The sequence below is a fragment of the Labeo rohita genome, chromosome 7, assembly GCF_022985175.1.
Source record: "Labeo rohita strain BAU-BD-2019 chromosome 7, IGBB_LRoh.1.0, whole genome shotgun sequence".
NCBI lineage: Eukaryota > Metazoa > Chordata > Actinopteri > Cypriniformes > Cyprinidae > Labeo > Labeo rohita.
Genome location: NC_066875.1, coordinates 18830417 through 18857751, shown reverse-complemented (window position 1 = coordinate 18857751; position 27335 = coordinate 18830417). Strand labels below are relative to the sequence as shown.

Below are 27335 nucleotides of genomic sequence, written 5' to 3'. Positions count from 1 at the left end.
ATAAAATTTTAAAACTCCGTTGGAATTTATACATTGAATACATATTTTTCTGGTTATGCCAAGCTCTAAAATATTTCATCAGACAGAAATTGCTTTTAGCATATTGTTAAATATCTTTATCCAGTAAATCACAAACGATTGGAAGTGTCATTTTATTTATTGGTTAAAAAGTGTGGGAACAGTCAGCTCTTAAAATTTCTGAAAATTAAATTATTATTGATTCTGGTTAAACTGATTAAACTTAATAGCCTACATTTTTGACTTTTCAAACCACTGATTTAAAAGAGATGTTTTTGCACATTTTCTATCAAGATGCCAGCAGTAATTCATTAAATGATGATGAAATGATTGCGATCAGCAACATAACTGCAAGAACTGCAGTTACGCATAAATTGTGCCGTGCAAACTGTATTTGGAACAGATTTTAAATTCCTTTAGAGAATCAGGTGCTACAACAAAACAGACTTTACGTGGAGATAAACAGTGCCATCATTCTTTGTGAACTCCCCACTGAATGTGTGCTGATGTGACAGTGTTTAAAAAACAATGATGATACATTGTCCAGATGTCCATAAACCCGTAGTACCTTTAGTACTCTGCAATACTCCATTGGATTGTTTCAACTGAATCTATAAGATAATATTTCAAACTGGCAATGAGACAGTATCAACTTCCTTCCCACACTGGAATCATACAAAAGATCTCTTTTATATAACTGACAAACCGCACAGGAAATGGGCTATGTTTGGATCCTTCCTAGGAGAGCGCTATTGTTTTCAATCACTGAGAGATGTGGGCAGTGAAGACAGCTATCTGTTTTCTCTGGAAAGCAAAAAAGGAAACTGGAGCATTTCAAAGGGTTGGTATTTGGGCAAGCTTATAAACCTCTCGTCACTCCGGCATGTTATAGGAAAAAACGGGGGCTGCTCCGAAGCAGAACAATAAAAATAGTAGCTGAGGGAGAAGAGCAGAGAGACGAGGAGACCATGAAAGAGAGAACGAAAGAGACAGACAGAAACGCAGACACGCAAGCTTTTTGAAGCTAATGTGTGAGATCCAGACAGACAGGATGGTTGGATTAGTTCTGCTGTGTGTTGACCTGAAGTGACAGCTCAAAAGCAGAAGAGCTCTCAGACCCATAACACTTATTTAATAGAAATCAGCTTAATATACTGTAGATGTCTGTGGAAATGAACAGCCAACCAGCATCTGTAGACTGTGTAGTGCACATGTAACACTGTTACAACTTATGATTCCTTAGGCCACATGAGCCATTTAACTCATAAATCAGAGATAAAAATCATATTTTACAAGGTTCGAGTGATGATAGTAAGCCTACACTCTTAAAAATAAAGGTGGTTCACAATACCATAGAAGAACCTTTTTTGTCTAAATGGTTCCATAAAGAACCTTTAACATCTGAAGAACCTTTCTGTTTCACAAAAGTTACTTTGTAGCGAAAGAAGGTTCTTCAGATTATAAAAAGGAAAGAAAAAGATGGTTCTTTAAAGAACCTTTGACTGAATGGTTCTTTTTTGGAACCAAAAATGGTTCTTCTATGGCATCGCTGTGAAGAACCTTTTTAAGAAGCTTTATTTTTAAGTGTATGGGCAAGGCTTCCGGTTCATTAGCTGCTATAGGGAACTAACGAGAAGAATAACCATGTGCGGTAAATGGTGGAATTGTTTGCAATACAAACCAGTGTGTTCATAATTAAGATATTACATTAAAATAATATGGTAAGACATACCAATTTGCAATATCATGTTTTAGCGACATTATAAAAAATGCTGGGTTATTTTTTTTAACCCAAAGGCTGGGTTTAGCCCATTGGGTCATTTTATTGGGTTATTTTTTATATATTTACCCAGGTGCTGGGTTATTTTTTTAACCCAAATGCTGGGTTCAACTTTTTTTTTATTGGGTTATTTTTAATATTTTTTTACCCAGGCGCTGGGTAGTTTTTCTGTATCTAAGTTGCTGGGTCATTTTTAACGCTGGGTTATTTTTTCTACCCAACCTCTAAGTTGAGCCTGTCTCTGACGAAACAACCCAGCTGCTGAGTTACAGTCAGTCAGAGTGCAGCCTTTTTGAGTCCTCTAAAGGAGAGACCGGTTCTCAGCATCACCGATTTGCACTTCTTCAGTAAAATAAAGGTTTGTACATATTTTATTTCATTTATTTATTTATTTTTGGTGTTTTTGCATAGTTAAAATTAAAATTCTACTTTTAAATGTTAAAGGAGTTTAAATGTATGTAATTTTGTAAACTATGCTGTATTCACCCAAATAAATTCAATTTATCTTGCATTTTGTCCATGTGTTCTTGCTTAATAATAAATGTTCATCTTTTGATTATTGCTGTTGCCCCTAGTAATACTGTTTTTATTTTTTATTTTCCAGTTCATTTAATGCCAGCAATATAATATTTTTTTTAACAATAGTTGACTTAAAATAATATAACCCAGCATGTTTGGTAAAAATATTTAACCCAACCAGCTGGGTCAAAATAACCCAGCATGTGTTCTGTCCAATATTTACCCAATGCTGGGTTGCCAAATAACCCAGGTTGGGTTGTTTTTAACCCAGCATTTTTTAGACGCTGATGACACCAGATGCCATACCCATTAAATTTACAAATGGCTGTGCCCGCTCTTACAGGAAAAATCAAGATAAAACTGTAAATCTGTAAATGCTAGACCCTGACCGTGAGTCGTTTGGTGGCGTCCACCTCGATCATCCCCCTCAGTAGGTTCTGGCAATCTGGAGGAATGAAATGGGGCATGTGAAAGACCCCGAGCTTCACTTTCTCCAGCAAGTTCCTCAGGTTATCATCGTCGAATGGTAAAGCACCCTGAGAGAGAGAAATATTACATGTCAGACTGTAATCAATCATATATACTGTGTGGTACAAAATCCCTGCAGTATTTAGAACAATGTCAACCAATATGTATTTTTCAATGGTTGATTTTTTATTTATTTTTGGTCCCCCTAATCCTGTATACACTGCTGTTCAAAAGTTTGGAGGTGATAAGATTTCTGACATATTTTTAAATATCTTTTACACCCACAAGGGCTGCATTTACGTGCATTTTTACACAGTAAAAACAAAAGTATTGTAAAATATTATTACCATTTAAAATAACTCTTTTACATTTCAATATATTTTAAAATGTAATTTATTTCTGTTTTGGCAAAGCCAAATTTTCATTAACCATTACATTCGATGTCACATGATCCTTCAGAAATCATTCTGATATGATGCTTTGGTGCTCAAGAAACATTTCTTTTTTTTTTTTTTTGTAAATGTTGAAAACAATTGTGCTACTTAATATTTTCTTACAAACTTTTTTTTCTTCAGGATTGTTTGATAAATCAAAAGAGCAATGCATAAGTCTTTACTGTCACTTCTAATCAATTAAATGCATCCTTGCTGAATGAAAGTAATCACATTATTTAAAAAAGAAATAAAATACATTGCAATCCTGTTTTCCCTTGAGATTTGGAAAGACAGAAGGGGTACGGGTTTGTATCTAAACAAATAATGGTAGAATTGAAGGAGTAGGAGTGATAAATGCTTTGATAAAAATAAAACACCCCCAGCACATTTTATGAGTTTTATGAAGGATATCTACACAGGAAGTAGGACGCAAAATAAATAAAGAAAGACTGGCATAGAGAGATGATTGTGCTTTGATAATTAGCTTTGTTTTGTGCCAGATACACTTCATCATTTTCACATCAGAGAGACCCATCAGGGCCCCTGACACTACTGAGATGTCAGCGCTTGATAAATGACACAGAAAATTCACAAGCATGACTGACGACAGGACCACGTAATAGATGATATAATCTAACAAAAACTAGCAAAGTATAGAGATGATAAATAAGAAAGGATGCAGATTGCTTCTCTAATGAAATGGCTTTGAGCACTGAAAGATCAAAGTACAGGTTCCTGCGACACACAAGAATGATTTGATTGTTTAGAGAAGAGGATGCGGTTATAATGGAGCGCACAAACACAAAAGAAAACAGGGAATCAATTGGCTTTTCAATTTCACTGGGGCAAACGGTTCTTCTGGGTTGGGATTGTGTCGGGCTCATGGTCTTGAACAGTAATTACACCCGGACCAGCTTGATTATCCAGACTCAAAGCAAGCCGTCTGCTGTCAGAGAATCAGAGTTGTTGTCTGGTTTGAGAATGATTTAATTATAAGCTAGTGCCATTTGTCTCAGTTATTTGATGTTGGAAAAACGAAACAAGCGTGGATAAGAAAGTTCTAAAGTTGATCAACAGCTTGCTGTGACCATACATGTCCACTGGCGCGGAGCTGAACAGAGATGAGCGGGCATTTTCAGTTTGTTCTCTACTGAAGCAGAGCAGCAGGCTTGCATGGGGGATTGCTGGAATGACAGCCGAGCCGAGTAACCAATGAGAGCGTCAAAAAGTTAAGAAATGCTTAACTTTATGCAAATGAGGGGCAAAAAATGTAGGACGTCATGAGCAGTTCAACATCTGCTGATAGTATTTTTGGTGGATTCAGATCATATGCTTACACATTACTATATTTAATTTAGATATTAAAGGTGGTTTTTATGCTTTCACTTTGGCTAGGTTAGAAAAAGTGTGTTAAATTTATATATACACTGCCATTCAAAAGTTTGGGATCAGTAAGATTTTTTAAAAGCTTTTTAAAGAAGTTTCTTACACTCATTAAAGCTGTATCAATTTGATCAAAAATACAGAAAATAGTGGAATATTATTGCAGTTTGAAATAAGTGTTTTCTATTTTAATATACTTTAAAATATAATTTATTTCTGTGATGCAAAGCTGAATTTTCAGCATCATTACTCCAGTCTTCACATGATCCTTCTGAAATCATTCTAATATGCTGATTTATTATCAGTGCTGGAAACAGTTGTGCTGCTTAATATTTTTTGGGACCTGTGATACTTTTCAGAATTCTTCGATAAATAAAAAGTTAAAAAAAATGTTACAATACACACTACCTTTGGGGTCAGTACATTTTTTAATCAGCAAGGATGTGTTAAATGGATAAAAAGTGATAGTACAGACTTACATCGTTAGAAAAGACTTGTATTTTGAATAAACACTGCTCTTTTTAACTTTTTATTTATCAAAGAATCAAAGTAAAAAAGGTATCACAGGTTCCAAAAAATATTAAGCAGCGCAACTGTTTTAACACTGATATTAAATAAGAAGATTACAATGATTTTTAATAATCATGTGACCCTGAAGAGTGGAATAATGGGTGAGGAAAATCCAGTGCTGCATCATTGAAATAAACAATATTTTAAAGTATATTAAAATAGGAAACCGATATTAAAAATTGTATTTTTGATCAAATAAATATAGCCTTGATGAGCATACGAGACTCCATTAAGACATTAAAAATCTTACTGACTGAATCTAACATTTGAGCAGCAGTGTACACTTTGGCAGCTCAGAAACTAATGTATTTATTAATGTAACGAATAAATGTACCTAATGTAAACTTATTTATTTATTCAATTTAACAAAAGTGCACAACTGCTTTTAACTCTAATAACAATAAGAAATGTATTTGAGCACAAAATCAGCATATTAGATAAATCATGTGACATTGAAGAATGGAGTAATGGCTGATGAAAATTCAGCTTTTCTTCACAGGAATAAATTACAAATAGGAATAAATGTTCAAATTTATTAAAAAAAACTTTACAGACAATCAAAATTTGAGTTTGAACTTCCAAAATGCAGTTTATATGTAGCTTCAAAGGGCTCTACATAATCCCAGCCAAGGAAGAAGGGTCTTATCTAGCGAAACGATTGGTTATTTTCTTTAAAATAAATTACAATTTATATACTTTTTAACTTCAAATGCACTGTGTATTCTGGTTCAAGACAGTTAGGGTAGGTCGAGAAACTCCCATCTGACTTTCTCCTCCAACAAAATCATCCTACATCACTGCAGAAGTACCGACCCAGTGTTTACAAATTGAACATGCAAAGATCAAACATCCAAACACCCCAAAAAAAAGCAATGTAGGACAATTTTGAAGTTAGAGAAGATAATGAGATGGGAGATTTTTGACCTACCCTGTGACCTAAACACAGTGTACATGCAGAGCTAGACAAGATGAGCATTTAAGGTTAAAAGTATTTAAATTTTAATTTTATTTAGAAAATAACCCTTCTTCCTCAAACTCGTTCAAACTCAAGTTCAAACTCGCGGGCACCACAGAAGTCCACTATATGGTGAGAAACCTTGAAATGTTTTCTTCAAAAAACATAATTTCTCTACGACTGAAGAAAGAAAGCCATGAACATCTTGGATGACAAGGGGGTGATTAAATTACAATTTACAATTTACAGTACATTTATGTTCTGGAATTGAACTTCTCCTTTAACAGCTACTTTAAATTATAATAATATGTCACAATATTTCTGCTTTTACTGTAAATGCAGCCTTGGTGAGCGTAAGAGACTAGTTTCAGAAACATCAAAAATCCAGCCTACCCCAAACAGAGATTTTTACAAGAGCATGTCAGTCGAATTTTAGTTTAATTCCCTCCTCCAAGAACTCGAAGTCTTTTACAGTCTAAGTAAGGAAGAGTAAGAAGATAAAAGTGGATTCATAAAACGCTCAGCATGATGAATAAAAAGAGCTGATCTCACTCATGTCTGATATAAAGATGATTCACCGGCTGGAGTGAGAAACCATGGTGGAGCTTTGGTGTTGTCAATCTTTTGAGCTCTGACTACAGAGCTGGTGTAACACCTTGATTCTCTTAAAGCCCAAGTCTTGCTTAGCTGATTAGCTACCACTGAAATATCCTTGTCTGGATTCTCCCACATCCTCTGATAGACTAAACACAAGGGATTTCTTTCTTTATTTTTTTTTTAATGCATGCTGCTGAGAGAGATCCTGTAGCTCAAATTTGCCATAAGGGCAGAGGGCCACATTACAGCAGAATTATATGACACAAAATGAAGTCTCGGGCACAAAGAGCTTTCACTCACCACCAAAAGTGCAAAGAGAATGACTCCACAGCTCCATACATCAGCTTTCCTGCCATCATATTTCTCCCCCTACCAGAGAGAGATTGAGAGGTTAGAAATGGAAAGAAAGAGATTCAGAGGGAGCCCTATTACAAGAGATGCCACTGAGAGCACGTACTTACCCTTATAACCTCTGGGCAGGCATAGTGAGGAGATCTGAAAGAAAACAGGACAATATGTCATCATCATCCTCAACCAACCTTGGAGAAAACACCCATTAGAGGGCTTATACACTGTGGAAACATGCAGTACACTAATTCAGTAATAACTCCTTGTATTTGCATGAGGATCTTCACACCATCTTTGCTGATAAACAGCTCTATGTCTAACCAGGCTCTACATGCTGTTGTCAAATGATCCAATAATATAACATTAAATTGTAATGACTTTCTGCTGGCAGTGTGTAAAACAGGTCTGTAATCATCTGAATTGTGTAATGTGTTTTAACGCCATGGCACATCATCAGTAGCAGTCTATTTTTCAACATCAATTTTCTATAAATGCCTGTTTCTTCTTTGCAGGTGTCATATACTATTATGTAGATTGAGTCTGTATTGATAATACATTAATTTAATGGTTTACTTTCTCTGCTTTAAAAACGTAACTACTGCTCACTGTAGTGAAAGCTATTATTGCTGTTTTCCAACACCAAATTGGAAGGTTTATACTAAATTAAGTGGTTAATGCAACATGCTCTCGCTCAGTAATTTCAATGCTTTTGTGCCCATTTTAAACATAGCTGCTGCCTCTATCATTCTGGGTGGAAATGTGATGAAACAAAGTAATATTATTTCTGTGAATTTGTCTGAATATTTCATACACGCATTTGCTTTGCGCACTCATTTTTCACAAATCAACTGCAATATTAAAAAAAATGGTAACAACTGACAATAACGTTCAACTTGCTAAGCACAAAAAGTATTCTCACAGTTGATGTCACATGGACTATTTTAACGACGTTTTTACTACCTTTCTTGGCCCAGGAACATTTCAGTTGCATTGCTGTCTATGCAAGGTCAGAAAGCTCTTGGATTTCATCAAAAATATCTTAATTTGCGTTCCAAAGATGAACGAAGGTCTTACAGGCTTGGAACGACATGATGGTGAGTAATTAATGACAGAATTTTCATTTTTCTGTGAACTAACCCTTTAAAAACCAATCTCCTGTGACGAGGCATTTAGTTAATTGCTATGACCTTACAATGCTACTCCCTAGCAGTCAAAATGTTTACAAGATCATACTAAGAAATTCATGTGTGCACCATAAACAGATACAGTACTCCCCTTCTCATAATTGTGCAAACAATCCACAATAAGAGTTCCAGCACTGAAATAAGAATATTTCTGCAGAAGCCTGATTTCTGTATGTGTGTCAAGGATATCCCCTATGATAGGAACATGAGGGAGGATTGATATGGCAAATCAGGGAAGCCACAGGGGGTGATTAAGCTATTGTGAAAAGACCCTGATGGAGAGGAATTACTCATCTAGTCCAAGACGCGGTTCATGATTTTTTGAAGATATTTTTTGTTATTCCGCAAGCCCTGTTGGTCTGACTAGAGGGAAAGTGGTTAAAGAGTCAAAAACAGTGAAATAAACTCTTCTTCTTTTGACATTAGCATGGTTTTCACTCTGAGCTGATCTGACTTTGTACTAGTTAGCTAGGGCTGGTTATGCCTCAGAGATCAGAAGTGGCAAAGGAAGGCTTCTTTGATGTTATTATCAAGCTTAGGGGACCCAAAGTAATGGTCCAAATAGGACCAGTGGTACTAGGGAATTTTGCACTGTATTGTGGATAATCTAGTTTCACTTGAATGAAGGTTCTGGAGGGGGATCTAATTAAATTGACTGAATTTCCAAGCAGCCCTGGACATTTTTATGTAACCACCCCTTCACTCAAAATTACCATTGGGCTGCAAACATGGCAGAGACTTTTCAGAACTAAAGCTATTTCAAATTTAGGTCAGTCCTTGCTAAGCAAGGAATGAGAAATGAATAAATGCCTGGTACAGAAATGTGACTGGTAGGCTCCGCATTGGTCTTCCTGTCTTGCTGTGTTCACACATAAGGGGCCTGCCCCTTTCAAATTCAATTGGAGTCCATTAACCATGGTAAACAGAATACATTTGTGTCAAGCGGACAGCATACGAGGAGGCTAAAGATGAATGTGTTTAATTAAAAACTGTCATATCTGTGCCTAGAGTTGGGAAGTCACAATCAGTAATTACAGCATGCCTCCGTCAGAGGAAACCATCAAAGCCGTGGCACCATTTTAGTGCTGGCTAATAGGAGCAGAAGTACACAGACTGAAGTCAAAGCTATGGTCTGGTCACTCGGGGCGAATTTTAAAGTCTTGATTAATCCCCGTCTGTGATAATACGCTCCGCTCTGTGGCACCAAGCCCTCTCGTTTTCATTGATAATGGGGCCTCTAATGACATGCATTACACATTCGCAGGAACTATGAAAGCCTGAGTGAGGTCAGACCATCATGTTCATATTTTGCACTAATAGAAGCAGTTCAGGAAGTGTTTCAGTGGTAGCAGGCCCAGCCAAGTGTCTCAATGCAAGAGTTAGTCCTTCAGATATAGCTATCAGTTGTTAATATGGAGCCATCTATCCAGCTCTTTTCATAATGAAGCATGCAAATAAACCATGTGGTGCATTTGGGCATTAGACTATTAATGGGAGTGATTTAGCGATTTTTCAAGTCATACATTTTCCAAATCCCTTAATATCACCTCAAGATGATGCTATTCTTCTCAATAGGCGTTTAATGTGAAGTCTATGCAAATCAAAACGTAGTCTTTGGTATTTTGATCTAAATGGAATTAAGCAAATGCATGTGCATGCACTGTTTTTAGCCAAACAAAGCAAAATTGTACCCTGTTATGAAATGTAAGCAGTGCATTTAAAAGTCTGAGGTAGTTTTCCCTTGTTTTACAAAAAACAAGCTTTACGTATACTGGTAATTGTTGCAGGAAGACAGAGTATGACTCACCCACAGCTGGTTTCTAAGAGACTGTCTCCAACCTGTAGAGAAGCCATGCCAAAGTCTGCTATCCTGATGTTATTTTTCTCATCCAGCAGCAGGTTCTCTGGCTTCAGGTCTCTGTGGCTGCAAAACATGAGAAACAAAATGCTTAAGGTATAAACATATACACATTAGCAGTGGTTCCAGGTGTTTCTACTAGTTTATGGTGTAAAAGTCAATGACTTAAAGAAAAATGAAAATATTTTATATTTACAACACTGTTCTAGAACAGTACAATGCAGTATGTGCAGTGCATTTTACGAAGGACTGTTTCCTGAACCTGGGAGAGTAGCCTACAATGCTGGCTGTGCACACTATAAAGTGGGTCAATTCCAACTTTGCAAGGACAGTCTGGCGCTTCTGACTCATAGCCTGTAAATACGTTTACATATTTAAAGAATTTGGTACTAACTATTCAAACGCGAGTTTTGGGCTGTGTAGAGTAGTGCTTTTATTATGTTTACGCAACATGACGCAACGTGTAAAAAGACAGTATGAGTCATTATAATGAGTAATTATGTCCTCACTGGATGCAACAAATGCCTCATTTACAATAGGTTTTATTGTCTTTGTCTTGTCACGCTGGGACCCATCATCAACAATATGGTAAGGGGCGTGACATTTCCGTCACATGCTTGAGGTATTCAGCCAATCACAATGCACTGGATAGCTGGCTAATCAGAACACATTGTGCTTTTCAGAACGATGAGCTTTGTAAAAATGGACACATTTTAGAAAGGTGGAGGAACAATAATGTACAGTACGTGGAAAATAATGTGTTTTTCAAATCTCAAACTGCGTAAACACATTGCATTACACCAAATACACAAAATAATGTTCTTTTTAGCAACATCATACGCCACACTGACAGGTATCTGAGAATGGCTCGATTTGAAAAAAGGGATATTATTTTTACAGATTAATTAAAAACCACTACATGGATTTTTATCATTATAGGGTAGATTTGTACATACACTGCCAACACACATTAATGTTCAAACAACATGAAAAAGTGATCTTTGCATCCGATGACCCCTTTAAGGTTTTCGAGGAAAACATTCCAGGATTTTTCTTCATATAGTGGACTTCAGTGGGAACCAATGGGAATCAATGGGTTGAAGGCCCAAGTTGCAGTGTTAATGCAGCTTTAATTGATCCTTCGCAAAAACCCATCTCGTTACTGGTGCTATGTCCAACAAACAATGCAGCTCTCACACTACACATCATGTTCTCGTGCAGTGAAAAATACATTGGAGAGCAAAGAGGAAACAGACAACACACCAACAGACAAGACAGAGCAGGTTACTTCTGGTATGAAACAAGGTCTCAGCTTTTAAATGTTTTAATTTTTTAAGAAATTCAAACAATACTGTTTTGTGGCTCTTTAATGGGCAGTGACAGATCACTGTATTGCCTTATTAGATCAATATACACTTGAACCGATCGTCTTTTTTCTTTAATTAAAGCATGAAAAAAAAAAGACTGAACATCAGAACATATTTTATTTCAAACAAGGAAAGACGTCAATACACACCATTTTTCAAGTATAAATCTACCAAAGTTAATCTACACTCCTGTCTGATTTGTTTGTCAGACAGAATGGTGGATTCTGCATTATGATTGGTCAGATCGCCTGTCAATCAAGCTGTTGCGAAAGGTCAGTCAGCTCTACACAATACCAGCTGAGGAATAAAGGTCTTATCTAGCGAAACAATTGGTCATTTTCTAATAAAAATAAAGGTCACGAGTAACGTAGGCAGAAGCGAACGTGCAAAGAAAGTCAAACACTCTTTCCAAAAAAAAAGGTAAAACAACAATGTTGGACAAGTTTGAAGTTGAAATCCTACCTTTCTGAACTGGAGTACACAGATGAAGAACGAACCATGCGCAACCTTTTCAGCATGATTACGTAATGTGTCGTAAAGTTGTAGACTTGCATCACAGACCTAGCGCAAGACGAGCATTTGTGGTTAAAAAGTATATAACCTTATTTAAAAAAAAAAAAACAGATAAGAGCTAGATAAGACCCTTATTCCTCTGCTGGAATCATGTAGACCCAATATACGCACCAGACACTTTCTTACAATCACTCCATGTTTTAAGGTAAACACTGTGCAATTCTGAGTGGGTTGGACAAACCACCTGTAGAAACACACTCTTCTCTCTATATGCACCAGACACTTTCTAATTAACACTTTATGTTACAAGGACTCAATAAGATAACACAAATGTTTACTTGTGAATGCACTACAAATCACATTGCACTACTTGTTTTTAACCTTAAATACCTCTTTTGCACAATATCTTGCACAACATTGTACAGTATTATGAAAAGTACTTGTATAGTCTGTCTTAGGTTATGTGTATAGTCAACTGTCTATATGTATAGTGAGATTACCTCTTCTGGTTATGTGTACAGGTCATGTGTATAGGTCATGTGTATAGTCGATGGTTTATATGTATAGTTGGATTACCGCTTCTGTAAATTAGCTATGTATAGGTTTAAAAATTGCTCTTACGTCTAATGATGTACGTTTACATACATGTTTATTTATGTAGCACCATGGTCCTGTGATACACAACATTTCGTTCCACTATTTGTCCACACATGTAGTGGAATGACAACAAAGCTCTACTTGACTTGAAGCTGCACTGAAACTGCAATTTCAAACTGAAAGTTAAAAGTTGAAACTGAAGTCCACCATATGAAAAAAAATCCTAGCATGTTTTCCTCAAAAACTCTTCCTTTCTTTTTGAGTGAAGAAAGACAAGAACGTCTTGGATGACATGCGTGTGAGTACATTTTCAGGACATTTTTATTATAAAAGTTAACTAATCCTTTAAAAATAAGTCATCCTGCAATGTTCCATTATTATTTCACAGAAAATAAATACTAATAAAAGTGCTTCACTTCTTTGAATATTTCTCAGTTGACTCGTAAACCCCCAATGAGCACATGTATCTAAAAAGATGTTTGTGTTTTTATTAAATGATCCAGCTTGAGTAAATTTCTTATTACTTGTTTAAGCTGCCAGTATCAGACTCAGCCCCAAATCTCTTGATCAGACATCATGGGAAACATCTTGATTCCTTGTACCATTGTGAAATCCTCTGATCTGGAGATAAAAATTCAGAGCTTTCTTTGCCAGTGTCAAGAAGCGAAGCCTCTTTCATCCTGAGCGGGTAAGTGATCGAGGAACACAAGACCATTTTAGGCCCAAGAGATCAAAAAGCAGCTTGTACACTTCAAGTATCTTTCAAAAGACAGCTGATCGTGACCTGTGAGCCAATGAACATTTACTGAAGCTCATCATTTTGGGCTGGTTTGGCAACAACAACTGGCCAATAATTACTGGTGGGATAGAAACGTGACTTGAACCAGAAATGCTGTCCTCCTCCTTTTGCCACAATTACTGCAATGGCATCGAAGCAACCCTAATGCTCTGAGAACTCATCAGCCATCTGCAACCATAACGAACAACATCAGAAACGTAAACATCTGCCAGGCACCTAATTGCTTGATCATGAGATAGGAAGATGGTCAGAGAGAGATCTTGTCAATATTATCAATGCATTGTAGTCAACTCTCAAGTACTACTACATCATCACGATCAATACTTTATTAGTAGTGAGGGGAGCTTTTAAACGGCACATGTTTTCAGCTATAAAAGGCTCTGGATGTTGAAGATGATGCAAAAAACTGTTGGAAGCACCGGCTATAAAAGACCTAGTGCCTCCTCACCCAGTGATAACCAAGTTATAGCAAAGGTTAAACACAGACCAGCAATAAAGTTTTTTACTACAACGATTGATTCATCTTTCCCATGCCAAGGCAACCAAGGAGAAGGAGGAGTGCTCGGTAATGGAAAGATAGCATGGGGGCCCCGGTCAATACTGGTGTGTGTTTACCAAGAGGCTCTTCTGATTAGCTGCCAGCAAGAGACTGAATGGCTGAAGCAGGACTGACTGAATGATCCCTGGGTATCAGGGACTACAAGTATTGCCAGACACAATCATAAACATCCTTTTAAAAACAAACTCATCTGCTTGCTTTAACACAGGAACCAGGTTCTGCACCATTCAAGACTGCAAATATGCTATAAAAACATGAAGTATGCCTACCTATAACAGCACCTAACTCTCAACTCTAAAGCCATTTTGCTGCTCTGCCTCTCATTATAATGCTTGAAGTGCAAGGAAATGTGCAAGGAAATTTCATTATGTGATGTCTAATTATGAATGCTCAGGATGAAAAGGCATCAGAATGAAAGTGAACAGCTTCAAAAAGGAGGCCTTTGTTCTAAACCCAAACTAGTTACCAAAATATACCCACCAGCAACCAACTGTGTCCCAACATTATGGTCTGAGAGATCAATACAGCAAAAAAAAAACACAAGGAATGGACACTGTTTTCTGCAACCTTCCCCAAACTCTTCCCTCCTTAGTAAAGTGCACATGGCTTTTAACAGCTCAGGGGTTTGTGGAAACTGAGGTGTCCAGCAGACCCTCCATTATTCTCACATTAGCTCGCTTTCTCTGTGGTCTTCCATCATTACACACTGCATACTGTAGGTATGGTGCTGTGTGAAATCGGTGGACATTATCTTCCCTGACAAAGTACATGTTCATGGAACCAATAAACACAATCCCTCCTTGAGAAGAGCACTAGTGTCCCACTGTGAGGTTGCTGTTAGTCTAATGTTCCTACAAACGGTTTCTTTAGAAAAAGAGATATTACATGTCCCGTAAACACTTCTGTTTTTAAACTACAATATATGAAATAACTTAAAAGGCTTAAAAATACACGAAGAATGCTTAAATCATACCTGGTGCAAATATGTCTTTCCAAAAAAATTCCAGTGAACAAAAAAAGTCCAGAAAACACGACATGACCTAGAACCTTGTGACAGAAACATTGCCTCGTTTTCATTCACGTCAAATGAAATATGGTGTCTACCCTGACTGAGGACTATTTGTTGAGGTTTTAATGGCCACCAATATCTCTCTGTGTCTTTTCCTATCTCTGTGTGTCCTCCTAATTTTTATGTCCCCGGAATAGCACATTCATCTATGTACACACAGTCCATATTTAAAGCACTGAAATATGCCAACCAATAACTATTGTCGTTAAAAAAAAGCTGTTAATCTTGGAACTAAAGTTCAGAACTCTCAGCGCAATATTCTACAGTTTGTTTGCTGTTTGGAGTTCACCATAACCTTCATAGGCTACTCATTAAAGGACTAGTTCACTCTAAAATGAATATTCTGTCCTTGATTACTCACCCTTGTGTTGTTCCAAACCCATAAAACCTTCGTTCATCTTCAGAAGTAAAGAATTTTTTGATGAAATCTGAGAGCTTTCTGACCCAGGTTAGACAGCAACAGAACTACCACGATCAAGGAAAAGGTACTACCATAAAGGTAGTAAAAACACTGATAAAATAGCCCATGTGACATCTGCGGCTTAACCGTAATGCTATAAAGCTACGAGAATACTTTTTGTGCACAAAGGAAACAAAAATAATGACTTTATTCAACAATTTCTTCTCTTCCATGTCAGTTAGCTTCAAAAAAATTACGGTTGAACCACTGATATCACATGGACTATTTTAACAATATCCTTACTACCTTTCTGGGCCTTGAATGCGTCAGTTGTGTTGCTGTCTATGTAGGGTCAGAAAGTTCTCGGATTTCATCCAAAACATCTTAATTTGTGTTCCGAAGATGAACAAAGGTCTTATGGGTTTGGAACGACATGAGGGTGAGTAATTAATGACAGACTTTTTTGGGTGAACTATCCCTTTAAAGGTCACTTCCAGAAAAAAAATTACAGATAGTTTACTCACTCTCTGTCATCCAAGATGTTCATGTCTGTCTTTCTTCAGTCATAAAAGAAATGATGTTTTATATTGAGGAATTATGTGTTACACTGAGGAAAACATTCCAGAATTTTTTTTCCATTTAGTGGACCTCTATGGTGCCCGTGAGTTTGAGCTTGCAAAATGCAGTTTCAATGCAGCTTCAAAGGGCTCTAAACGATCCCAGCTGAGGAAGAAGCATCTTATCTGGCGAAACGATTGGTTATCTTCTAAAAAATGTAATTTTTTTAATACTTTTTAATCACAAATGCTCATCTTGTCTAACTGTGATGCACATGCAAACTCTCTGATATCCGGGTCAAGACAGTTAGAGTATGTCGAAAAACTCCCATCTTATTTTCTCCTCCAACTTCAAAATCACCCTACATCGCTGCAGAAGTACCAACCCAATGTTTACAAGGTGAACGTGCAAAGAAGGGTGAAACACGCTTTACAAGAAAAGGTAAAACAGTGATGTAGGATGATTTTGAAGGACAAAATGAGTTGGGAATTTTTCGACATACCCTAATCGTACTGACCCGGATTACACAGACTACGCATTCGTATAGCAGAGCTAGACAAGACGAGCATTTGAGGTTTAAGTAAGACCCTTCTTTCTCACCTGGGATCATTTAGAGCCCTTCGAAGCTGCATTTAAACTGCATTTTGGAGCACCACAGAAGTCCACTATATAAAGAAAATCCTGAAATGTTTTCCTCAAGAAACATAATTTCTTCACGACTGAAGAAAGACAGACATGGACATCTTGGATGTTCTGAAAGTGAGCTTCTCCTTTAAATTCAACCCCAATATGCACTCCAGACTGCACTGCTGACTTCCACGTGTTTTTAAATCTAGAATGGAGCAGTAACATTGTATAAATGCACCCAGTCATTATTTCAGTTGTCACACATTCAACAGGGCAAAACAGCACTCACCTTACTAATGCATGTAGCCGGTAGTGTTCCTCATATAAATACGCCAAAAAGATATCAATCTTCCTATCCAGACACTGGGTTGCATAAACAGAGAATCCCCATGTGAGCTTCAGGCCCAGTTACTTAGACATGAGTTAAATTGGTTCAACTCTTTTCTTCTTCCTGTCTAACGACCTTGTGTACCTGACACTTGTATCATGTAAAAGGCTGAAGATTTTGACAGGCTTGATTCAGACTTTAGTCTTTCTGCCTGTCCTCACAGTAGGGCCAGAAAGCCATAATTTTATCCTCGTGAATACAGTGATAGCAGAAGGCTATCAACACAGCACATTATCTGTGTGGAGGTTTCAAACCCCAGAGAGGAAAATGGCTGCGAATGAGCAGACGAGAGAACGAGTGATGCCTCCCTGCTATGCTGTTTATTCAGTGCTTTCCATCACCTATCGAGAAAGGCCTTCAAACCATCCATCAGCTAGTTGAGCTTTGCTGGAAGCATGCGACAGTCTTCATTAGGCTGTGCGCCTGCTGAAGCGCATGGTAAACAGATGCAAATATTGTGCTAATGGCTGCCCCTTCAGTGCATTAGTATATTAGCATATGAAGAGGATATGGTCGTGAGAATTCAAACAGAAACATTATTAGCATTAGCGATAGCTCTTAAAGTTGTGAAAAGTTAAAGTGAACTTCTCTTTAATGAAAGTACATTTAGGACTACAGTGGAAAACAGACTGCCATCCAAATGTCTAGTTTGTCATTGTTCTGATGTATAATTTATGAAGTTCTACAGCGTAATACTGTGTTAGTTGGACGTGTTCGTAATCTGTAAATACAGATTCTTTCCAACACATGTAAGATTGTATCCTGAAGTCAGTAAATGACTTAGTGATTTCTCATTAGGGATTTCTATATAATAATGGATATCAAAACAATATATAATTCTGATAACTGACTATATTAAGTATACATTATTTCGGATTTTTAAAGAATTTTCTGTCGTCAGTTGTGAAATGTTAACTTTTTATTGCCACATCGTGTTTAGTTTAAAAATGAGGATATAAAATAAACACTTTCAATCATTAAAGACTGTTTTATATCATTTAATGTGGTGCAAATTTTGGCAGCCTCTTTAAAACAATTATTTTAATGAAATAAGTCTTGTTCTGCCTTGATCCATTAGCAAGCACTTTTTAGCAAGTACTTTTTTTCTAAATTCATTTTTTAAATACCTCTGCCCCATTGTTTGTGCTTTTGGGGTAGGTCACTTCATTACCACACTAGGTTTTATAATTACTCCATCATCTGTATAATTGTTTTGACAATTAGCAACTATTCTGCAGTGAAGATGAAGGATTTGTTTCTCAGCATTTCGACTTAAAATTGAACTAAAATCTCAGCAATTATGTAAGAAGGCAAAAACCTACATTACTTTCTGTTGTACGGTTAACTGAAACCCTTTCGGCTCAACAGTCAGAAAAGACAGAGAGAAAGCATACAGAGAAAATTTGAGCACATTGTTCATTTATATCTCAAAGACGTGGAGAGAAAAGGCTTGAGGATACACTCAGTGATAAAAACTCTACTTTTCTGTAGTGGCACTGGAGGGGAGCTATCAATCTTTGACCCAGAAAGTGTGTGTGAGTGTGAGCGTGTGGATGAAAACTTGTGCAAATGTGCAAAATTGTAATATCTCAATGTAATGATATTTAGAATTCACAATAATGCTTTGTAATGACTGTAAAATGCTTCACTTGAGGTGATTTTCACCATGCATACTAAATGACACAACAGCAGTAAAACACTCCAGACAAAAACAGCTGATGGCTATACATGATGTTTGAAAACAGACAAAATTGTTAGCAGCAACAACACATTTGACTTTCCTGAACCAAACTAATGAGAGTATTCCAAGCTTTGAATGCTCACAATTAAGGATTCTGATGTCCTGTAAAACATACTGAGATTTTAACACAGCAGTGAAGTCCAGAACTCTTACCATATAGAGTGACTGTGGCAGAAGTCCAGCGCTGAGATGATCTGTCTGAAGAACTTCCTGGCCTCTTTGGGTGTTAACCTGCCCTTCTTTACCAGGTAGTCAAAGAGCTCTCCACCTGACACGTGCTCTAGAACCAAATATCTGTAGAAGAAAGCAGTTGAAGTAAGAAACCATGACACACTGTAGCTTTTGAAACTACTAGGACAGATCTACTACATGCCAACATACAGTACACACCACTTTTAATAAGCTGAGATTGTCCTCACTGCAGAATACAAGATCCAGGGGGGCGAGACTGGATCTTTCATATTCCTAAACCTTCCCGTCTCCACCCCCTGATCCCTAAACCCACCCATCTCCACCCCTAAGCCTACCATCTTCACCTCCTAGATGTGGATCCAACCCTGCCACTGGATTTTGTGTTCTGCAGTGAGAGGCTACTGGATAAGTTTGGGGTTTGTTTTTTAAAGCAGTTTTTACTACAGTCTTCAATGTCACGTGATCTTTCAGAAATCGTTCTAATATGCTGATTTAATACTCAAGACACATTTCTTAATATTATTAGTGTGGAAAACAATTGTGCTGCTTAATATTTTTGTGTAAATTATGATTTTTTTTTTCTTTGAAATACAAAAATAATAATAACATAAAAGTCTTTGTCAATTTTGACAAATCTGAAGGTGTCATCGGATGCCCATTTTCCACAAGTTGATATGATTCATTAGGGTCTTAATGAAAATTCTATAATATACTTTGGTTAAAAATTCTCAGTGGTAGTGTAAAACAACACCCTTTTTACCTTGCCAAAATCAGCTCTGCAAAAATCATTCTGTTCTCATCGAGGTTGCTTTAAATGTTAATGAGCTCTGCTCGCCCCGCCCCTCTCTTCTCTCTGTGGAGTGACGAGCCTGTTTACTTTAGCCGCATTTAGCCACTAAACTTGCTAAGTAGCACGTTATTAGGAAAGGCGGTCGCAAAGATTAATAAAAAAAAACCTTATACTCACTTCTGCTGTAAGTGAAGCTGGATCATGAATGACTCGCGCGAACATAGACGCATTTATGTAGATCGGGAGGTGCATTCTCTTCACAAACAAAATTAATCCACTGCATCTTCAGCAGCTCAGATGTTGGGAGTAAATGACAACGACACCTGAATCGCTCAATTGAAGATATTCTTGTCTAACTTACATCCCTGCTCCGGCATCAAAACAATGAAGGTTGGACTGTTACAGCTATTGTAGGACAGGTCTGAGGTAAGATGCTCATGTCAATCAACAATCGTGAGAGCGGCCTCTGTCAGTGTGATGCCACACTGACAGCCATATGAGAATGGCTCGACTTGAAAAAGGGGATATTGTTTTTACAGATTAATTAAAAACCACTGCATGGATTTTTATCATTATAGGGTAGATGTGTACATACACCGCCAACACACATGAATGTTCAAACAACATGTGAAAGTGAACTTTGCATCTAATGACTTCTTCAATGCATCGTTACAGAATAAAAGTATTAATTTCTAGAAAAAAATTTACTGACCCCAAGCTCTCCAATATTCTAGTGAGATCACTAGTGAAATTGCATCTATTTTGCATTTTTTTTTTTTTTTAAATAAGATGTAATATAAGTTTCAGGTGTAATTGGTTGAAAATGCACATTTTGAGTGGAAGGGCTGTGCCTTTACAGCTCATAACTCCCAAAAACATTTGTTTGGTTTTAATTAACATGTCTATTATGCTGAAATCATGCATTTTAAAGACATATCAGTTTAAACTTCTGAAACACGGTTTTCTAAACGCACACATCCGAAGCTATCACACAGAAAGCAGCTGTCACACAGCATGTGAGTACTAAACTACTCTTCTCTTTCATGTCTTACTGCATTAAAAACACACGTAAGTTATAAAAAACACAGTCGGTTTTGTCTAGGTAAACACCTGGGAAAGAAATCGTCAAAATAATCTAAAAAATTTGAATAATCTATTAAACATCACAATCATAACTTTCAGTTCACTGCATAGTATAAATGAAAAAATATCTATCCCACATTTTCATTGTGGTCTCAGACTGTTGGACCCCACTGCATTTGAGTGAATGTGTAAATGCGTGCGAAACGTCTTCCTGCAATCGGTCTGTCTGATGGGCAAACACATTTATGTCATACTCATACATTCATGTATTCATGAGACACACACAGACTCCCATTCACACACAGTTACATTTGAACACACACGCAAACACACTCACTGACACACCAGACGTCTGATTTATTAGTCGATTAAAGGATTTTCTCATGCGATTACCTGTCAGCATTATTTAAATTAAGGATGGGTTCATACTTGATTTGTGTGTGTAAAAATGTTCACTGGCAAATGCTTTACGAGCATGCAGGCCATACATCTGTGTCATCTGAATATTAAGAAAACAAATTCCTCAGCTGCATCCATGGTGGCTCCTTTATCAATTATTGAAAACTACATTAAACCGAGCCACTGGAGCACGCACGCACACATATCTAGGGATATCGACGCGTCTGCTCTTCCGTACAGATACAGAGTTTACCAGCCACTCATGCACACTGCATGGATAAACAAAAGTGGTGTATACTCACAAATATTTCTTATTTTCATAGACATCGTGCAACTTCAAAACATGAGGGTGTTCTATGAGCTTCAGAATAGCTATTTCTCTTTCCACCTGTAAAGACATAGAGAGAAAAAAAATGATTAGAAATGTTTCAGTTTTACATACAGTAACATGAGGTCAAAGTAAAACATGAGAAGACATTGACAATAACAGCCTCTGGTTAGTCTGTGCTCACAGAATGACGTTGTATCGTATTATCTTGCCTAGCCATATCTAATTAGCATCCCACCACTTTCATTAAGTGGTTAAGCCATTAATCACTCTTTGGCAAGTAGAAAATAAACAGAAGACAATGGTTGGTGAAAACACTAGCCCTCCTAACAAGATGCCTGTGATGAAGAGTTCTGATGAATTAGGACTCTAATTGCATTAGTCTTTGGAAAGGGATACAGTAGCATGATATGGTGATGCATCATCACAGTTGTCATGAACTGTACCCCATTAGTTATTGAGAAGTGGTAATTAGCAAGCATACAGTTCTTCACCAATGTGTTGACGTATTGTTTTGTTGTTTTAGGGAGTGTACACTCTTGCTGCTATGGGAAAATCCATCTCTTGTTGCTTTGGGGGAGCACCAGAAATAATTAGACTTCATTATCGGTGGGAATATGGGAACAGCTAATAAGGATAATCCCACACTAATGAAAGTTGCACTGCCGAAGTAAACGCTGCATGAAGTCTCCCATCATACACCTGCTCAGAGACTAACCTTGTACAGTGTCCAAGTGAGCCACAATCCTATTAGACACAATCACCGTTCATTTGTACTCAGCCAATCAATACTCGATGGAGCAAAAACAATTATAGAAGCAGAGGTGTTATAAACTGAAGGAGAACGATTTGGTCAGGACAGATGGATGTAAACATCAGAATTTGTCGATTTGTAGTAAAGAATCATCTATTTTACAGGCCACACAGTCTATGTCAATAACACACCCTTGTCCTGACTTCTTTAAGTTTAAAAGATTACAGTAGCAGTCAAATGTTTTCTCCTTCCTTTACTATTACTATTGTCCATATTTATGAATAACGGAATAACGGAACAGTATGAGTCCCTTGTTTGTTAAACTGCCCAATGTTCTTCAGAAAAATCCTTCATGTCCCACAAATTCTGTGTTTTTTCAGCATTTTTGTGTATTTGAACCCTTTCCAACAATGACTGTATGATTTTGAGATCCATCTTTTCACACTAAGGACAACTTAAGGACTCACATGCAACTATTAAAGAAGGTTCAAACGCTCACTGATGCTCCAGATAGAAACACAATGCACTAAGAGCCAGGGGTATAAACTTTTGAACAAAATAAGGATGTGTAGATTTTTCCTATTAAGTTTTTTTTAGCAGATTCTGCAAGGTGTATGTAAACGTTTGACTTCAACTGTAACATTATACATTTTAAGAAAAAAATAAAAGTAGTCTCATGTATAATGGAAACTTGTTAGCTACTTTTCACTATTTGGTCCAATTTATCCATGAAAAATTTTAATAAATGAAAAAAAGACACAATTATTTACATGCAGTGCCTTGCAAAAATATTCATACCCCTCCATTTTTATTTCACTTTTTTTCCCCACATCAATCAACACTCCATACACCATAATGACAAAACAAAACAAAACAAAAAAACAGGTTTGTAACAACTTTGGCCTGTGTTTGAATCAGACATATCTGGACAAACCTGAAAATGTCTGCCAGCTCCCATCCAAGCTGACAGAGCTTGAGAGGTGAAAATGTGAAGAGAATAATGGCTGATAATTGTCAAATGTAGATGTGCAAAGCTTGTTGCATCATACAAAAAGTCTTGAGGCTGTAAAGGTGTTTCAATTAGGTACCGCGTTAAGGGTATGAATACTTATGCAATGTACTTATTTCAGTTTTTTAATTTGAACAAATATGCAAAGTTGTCACAAATCTATTTTTTTGCTGTCATTATGGTGTATGGAGTGTAGACTAATGTGGAAAAAAAGTTATTTAAAGCAGTTTAACATAAGGCTGCGACAACAAAAAGTGGAAAAAATGTAGGGGTATGAATACTTTTGACAAGTGAAGAAATCCATCCACAGGCACAGTTTGTTTCTCTGCAAAAACTAATTTCAAGACTTCACTGCAAAATGGAAGATCATGACAAACATAAACTGTGTCAAGTGACTGCAGACTTTTGACTGGTGGGACATAAACACCATCAAATACATCTAATATGATTATAGATGGAGTTTGACTCAGATCTAAGAGCAGAAGCACAAACACACACAAGTCTTTCTTTGGGCTCAATCACCCTGTTTCATACAAACACTATCTCTCTAACCATGTGGCTGCAGCCTTTCTTCTCCACATCTCTAATGTCACTCCAAAACCAGAACACGGCCGACCCGAGTAAAGGGAAAGAGAGAGACATGTCAATTTATCACCATCAAAGCCCCAGTTCTTCAAAGGTCTATCACCTGGACCTCTGCAACAGAGCAAGAAAAGCTAAATAAATAATGAAATATTTCTTTCTTTAATCTGTGTTTCACTGACTGCCTTACGTATCAATCCCTGTCATGGCAACCTTCTCTCAACATTTCTCTCGTTCTCTCAGCGTTTTTTTTCTTTATTTAGCAGATGGCTTTGAGCTCAGCTTTCGTGAACTATAGAGAGAGAGTGCTTCTCCCTGATCTATCGCAGCATATGATCTTTCTCATTGAGCTTACACAATCACTGTAATCATTCAGGATGCTTGTTTCTGCTCCTAGCAGAGTCTTTGATTATTCCCTGTGCTGCCACCGCTAGACTCACCTGCATTATGTGTCCTTGCCAATTTGGAAAGAACAAACTGCTTATGAAGCATCTTCTGTGCTGAGACCCGAAATTAATGTGTGCTGGAAGTGAGAGCAAAGGCGAAAAAATGCTTAATGATCACATATTAAACAAAATGGAGTCTCTGTACGATCAGGTTTACCCCGCAGGCCATTCTTGGCCCATGTCAGAGCTGCTTTGTCACATGTTAATGGCGGAATATATTCCTCCAATGTTAGCCCTTAGAATAACATGACCTTTTCTAAATGAATAAGTAGCAAGCCCAACAAATAAGGAACAATGACAGAGCTCAAGTGTGTTTGAGCTGCTTGGGTAAGTACATTCGTTTTTATACTTTTCATTGATTTCTACTGTTTTGAATGAGCTGATAATATGTTTCATTCCAAAACCTTCACAATCTTTTTAGCGTTTTTACATATATATAGTTTCAGTTTGCATTGTAAGTTTTATTTTAGGATTTTTACAATTTCTTTTTAGCTTTAAATTATTGTTATTTCAGTTTTAGGTTTAGTACGTTTAAGACTTTAGCTTAAATTCCTTTTATTTCGTTTAGATGCCAAGAAAACTTTCTATTGAAGCCCATTTCCACCACTGAATAAAAAATAAAGGTAATTGTGACTTTTTAATCTCACAATTCTCACTTTTTTTCCCCTCACAGTTGTGTGTTTACTGCTCACAATTCTGAGAAAAAGTCAGAAATGCATGAAAAAAAGTCAGAATTGCGAGTTTATATCTCACAATTCTGAGAAAAGTTTATATCTAGCAATTCTACTTCAGCAATTGTGAATTTTTAAGTCAGAATTGTGAGATACGAACTTGCAATTCTGAAAACGTCTTTTTCCCCTCAAAAGCGGACTTTATAACTCAGAACTGCAAATTTATATCTCTCAATCTCTCAGTTATAAACTCACAATTTCAAGAAAAAGTCAGAATTGCAGGATACAAGCTTGCATTTGCGAGAAAAAAAGTCAGAATTGTGAGTTTCTATCTTACAATTCTTAAAATAAAAGTCAGAAATGTGCGAAAAAAGTCAGAATTGTGAGTTTATATCACAGTTCTGAGAAAAAAAGTCAGAAATGCATGAAAAATGTCCGAACTGCGAGTTTATATCTCAGTTCTAAGAAAAAGTCAGAAATGTGTGGAAAAAGAAAAACAGAATTGCTAGTTTATATTTTACAATTCTGAGAAAAAAATCAGAAATGTGTTAAAAAAAAAGTCAGAATTGTGAATTTTTATGTCACAATTCTAAGAAAAATGTCAAAAATGTGTGGGAAAAAAAGTCAGAATTGTGAGTTTATATCACAGTTCTGAGAAAAAAGCCAGAAATGCATGAAAAATGTCCGAATTGCGAGTTTATATCTCAATTCTAAGAAAAAGTCAGAAATGTGTGAAAAAAGAAAAACAGAATTGCTAGTTTATATTTTACAATTCTGAGAAAAAGTCAGAAATGTGTGAAAAAAGTCAGCATTGTGAGTTTATATCTCAGTTCTGAGAAAAAAATCAGAAATGCGTAAAAAAAAAAGTCAGAATTGTGAATTTTTATGTCACAATTCTAAGAAACAAAAGTCAGAAATGTGTGGAAAAAAGTCAGAATCGTGGGGTTTTATGTCACAATTCAAAGGCAAAAAGTCAGAAATGCGTAAAAAAATCTGAATTGCGAGTTTACATTACAAAGATTTGTGAAATACAAACTCACATTTGCAAGAAAAAAGTCTGAATTGCGAATTTATATCACAATTCTAAAAAAAGGTCAGAAATACGTTAAAAAAGTCAGAATTGTGAGATATAAACTTGTAATTTTAAGAAAAAAGTCAGAATTTCGAGATAAAAGCTTGCATTTGAGAAAAAAGTCAGAATTGCAGGTTTTTATGTCACAATTCTAAGCAAAAAAGTTTGAATTGCCAGTTGCGAGTCACAAAGATTTGTGAGATACAAACTCGCATTTGTGAGAAAAAAAGTCTGTTCTTGTGAGTTTCTATCTCACAATTAAGACTTTACAACTCAGGTTTTTCATTTAATATTTACATGCTATTTTTTCAGCTTGATTTCAGTTAACAACAAACATTATTTTTCTATCAATTTAGTTTTAGACAACAATAACAACACTTGACCTCACTGTCTTTCACGGTGTGAAAAAAAGCAGAACTGTTTCAAAATATCTTCTGTCGTATTTTCCGAAAATATTAAGTTGTAGTCTTAGAGTGATATGAGGGTAAATGATGGCAAAATTGTCACGTTTGGGTGAACTGTTTCTTTAAGACACTATTTATATGTTCATTAAGCGGCTTACCTTACCAGTGTCAGTTATTTCAGGTTTTACTACACTCACAGGGACATTTGGCCCTCACAATGTAGGCAAAACGTGACACACGCGCGCACTCTCTCATCTGTCTATACAGCAGGTGTAAAGCTGTGCTGGCACAGACAGGAGGAGGGAAATCCAAACACACAACATTTACCTGTACGTCAGATCTCTGCCAAACAGCACTTGTGATCACAGGATAATGGAGACTTCATCTTATCAACAAACCCCAGTAATCCTGTCTGAATCCAGATGAGTTAAATCCAACTCTGATACAGAGTTAACACTTACAGCAAGTCAAATAAACAGCGACGGCAAACCAGCCATTTGTTATGATTTTAATGATCCAATAAAAATACACACACGTAGACACACACACACACACACACACTCTTCTCTGATTATGCGGACGGATAGGAGCGGAGCAGTGATCTGCATCATTCCTCATTACAAAAGAGGAGACCGGCTCACCTCAGTGCCCTTTTTCATTGAGTTTCCATGTTTAACAATTAGCACCACTGTAATAGCATCTTTCTTGCCAACAAAAGTGATTATCAAGTGATTAATTTCCCTCGAGACAAAGATTTCAGTTTGGTAAGACATAAAATTACAAGGTTAAACGGCCACAAGTCAGTGACATTAATGACATTGATGTATTTGGTTTCAATTGATGACACGCAGGGCTTTAAACAGGAAAGAGATT

At 36.7% G+C, this 27335-nt stretch overlaps 1 protein-coding gene across 6 annotated transcripts in view; it reads right to left on the bottom strand.

Moving 5' to 3' along the window:
- The window catches only part of brsk2b (BR serine/threonine kinase 2b), a 167414-nt gene that overhangs the window by 30398 nt on the left and 109681 nt on the right, over nucleotides 1-27335 (bottom strand). For all 6 annotated transcript variants that reach the window (XM_051115264.1, XM_051115262.1, XM_051115265.1 and 3 more), the window contains exons 3-8: nucleotides 21499-21584; nucleotides 18886-19026; nucleotides 10064-10180; nucleotides 7186-7219; nucleotides 7025-7093; nucleotides 2707-2853 (exon numbers count right to left, since the gene is read on the bottom strand). In XM_051115264.1, the coding sequence (XP_050971221.1) occupies nucleotides 2707-2853; nucleotides 7025-7093; nucleotides 7186-7219; nucleotides 10064-10180; nucleotides 18886-19026; nucleotides 21499-21584 (594 nt within the window). The remainder of the gene's footprint in view (nucleotides 1-2706; nucleotides 2854-7024; nucleotides 7094-7185; nucleotides 7220-10063; nucleotides 10181-18885; nucleotides 19027-21498; nucleotides 21585-27335) is intronic.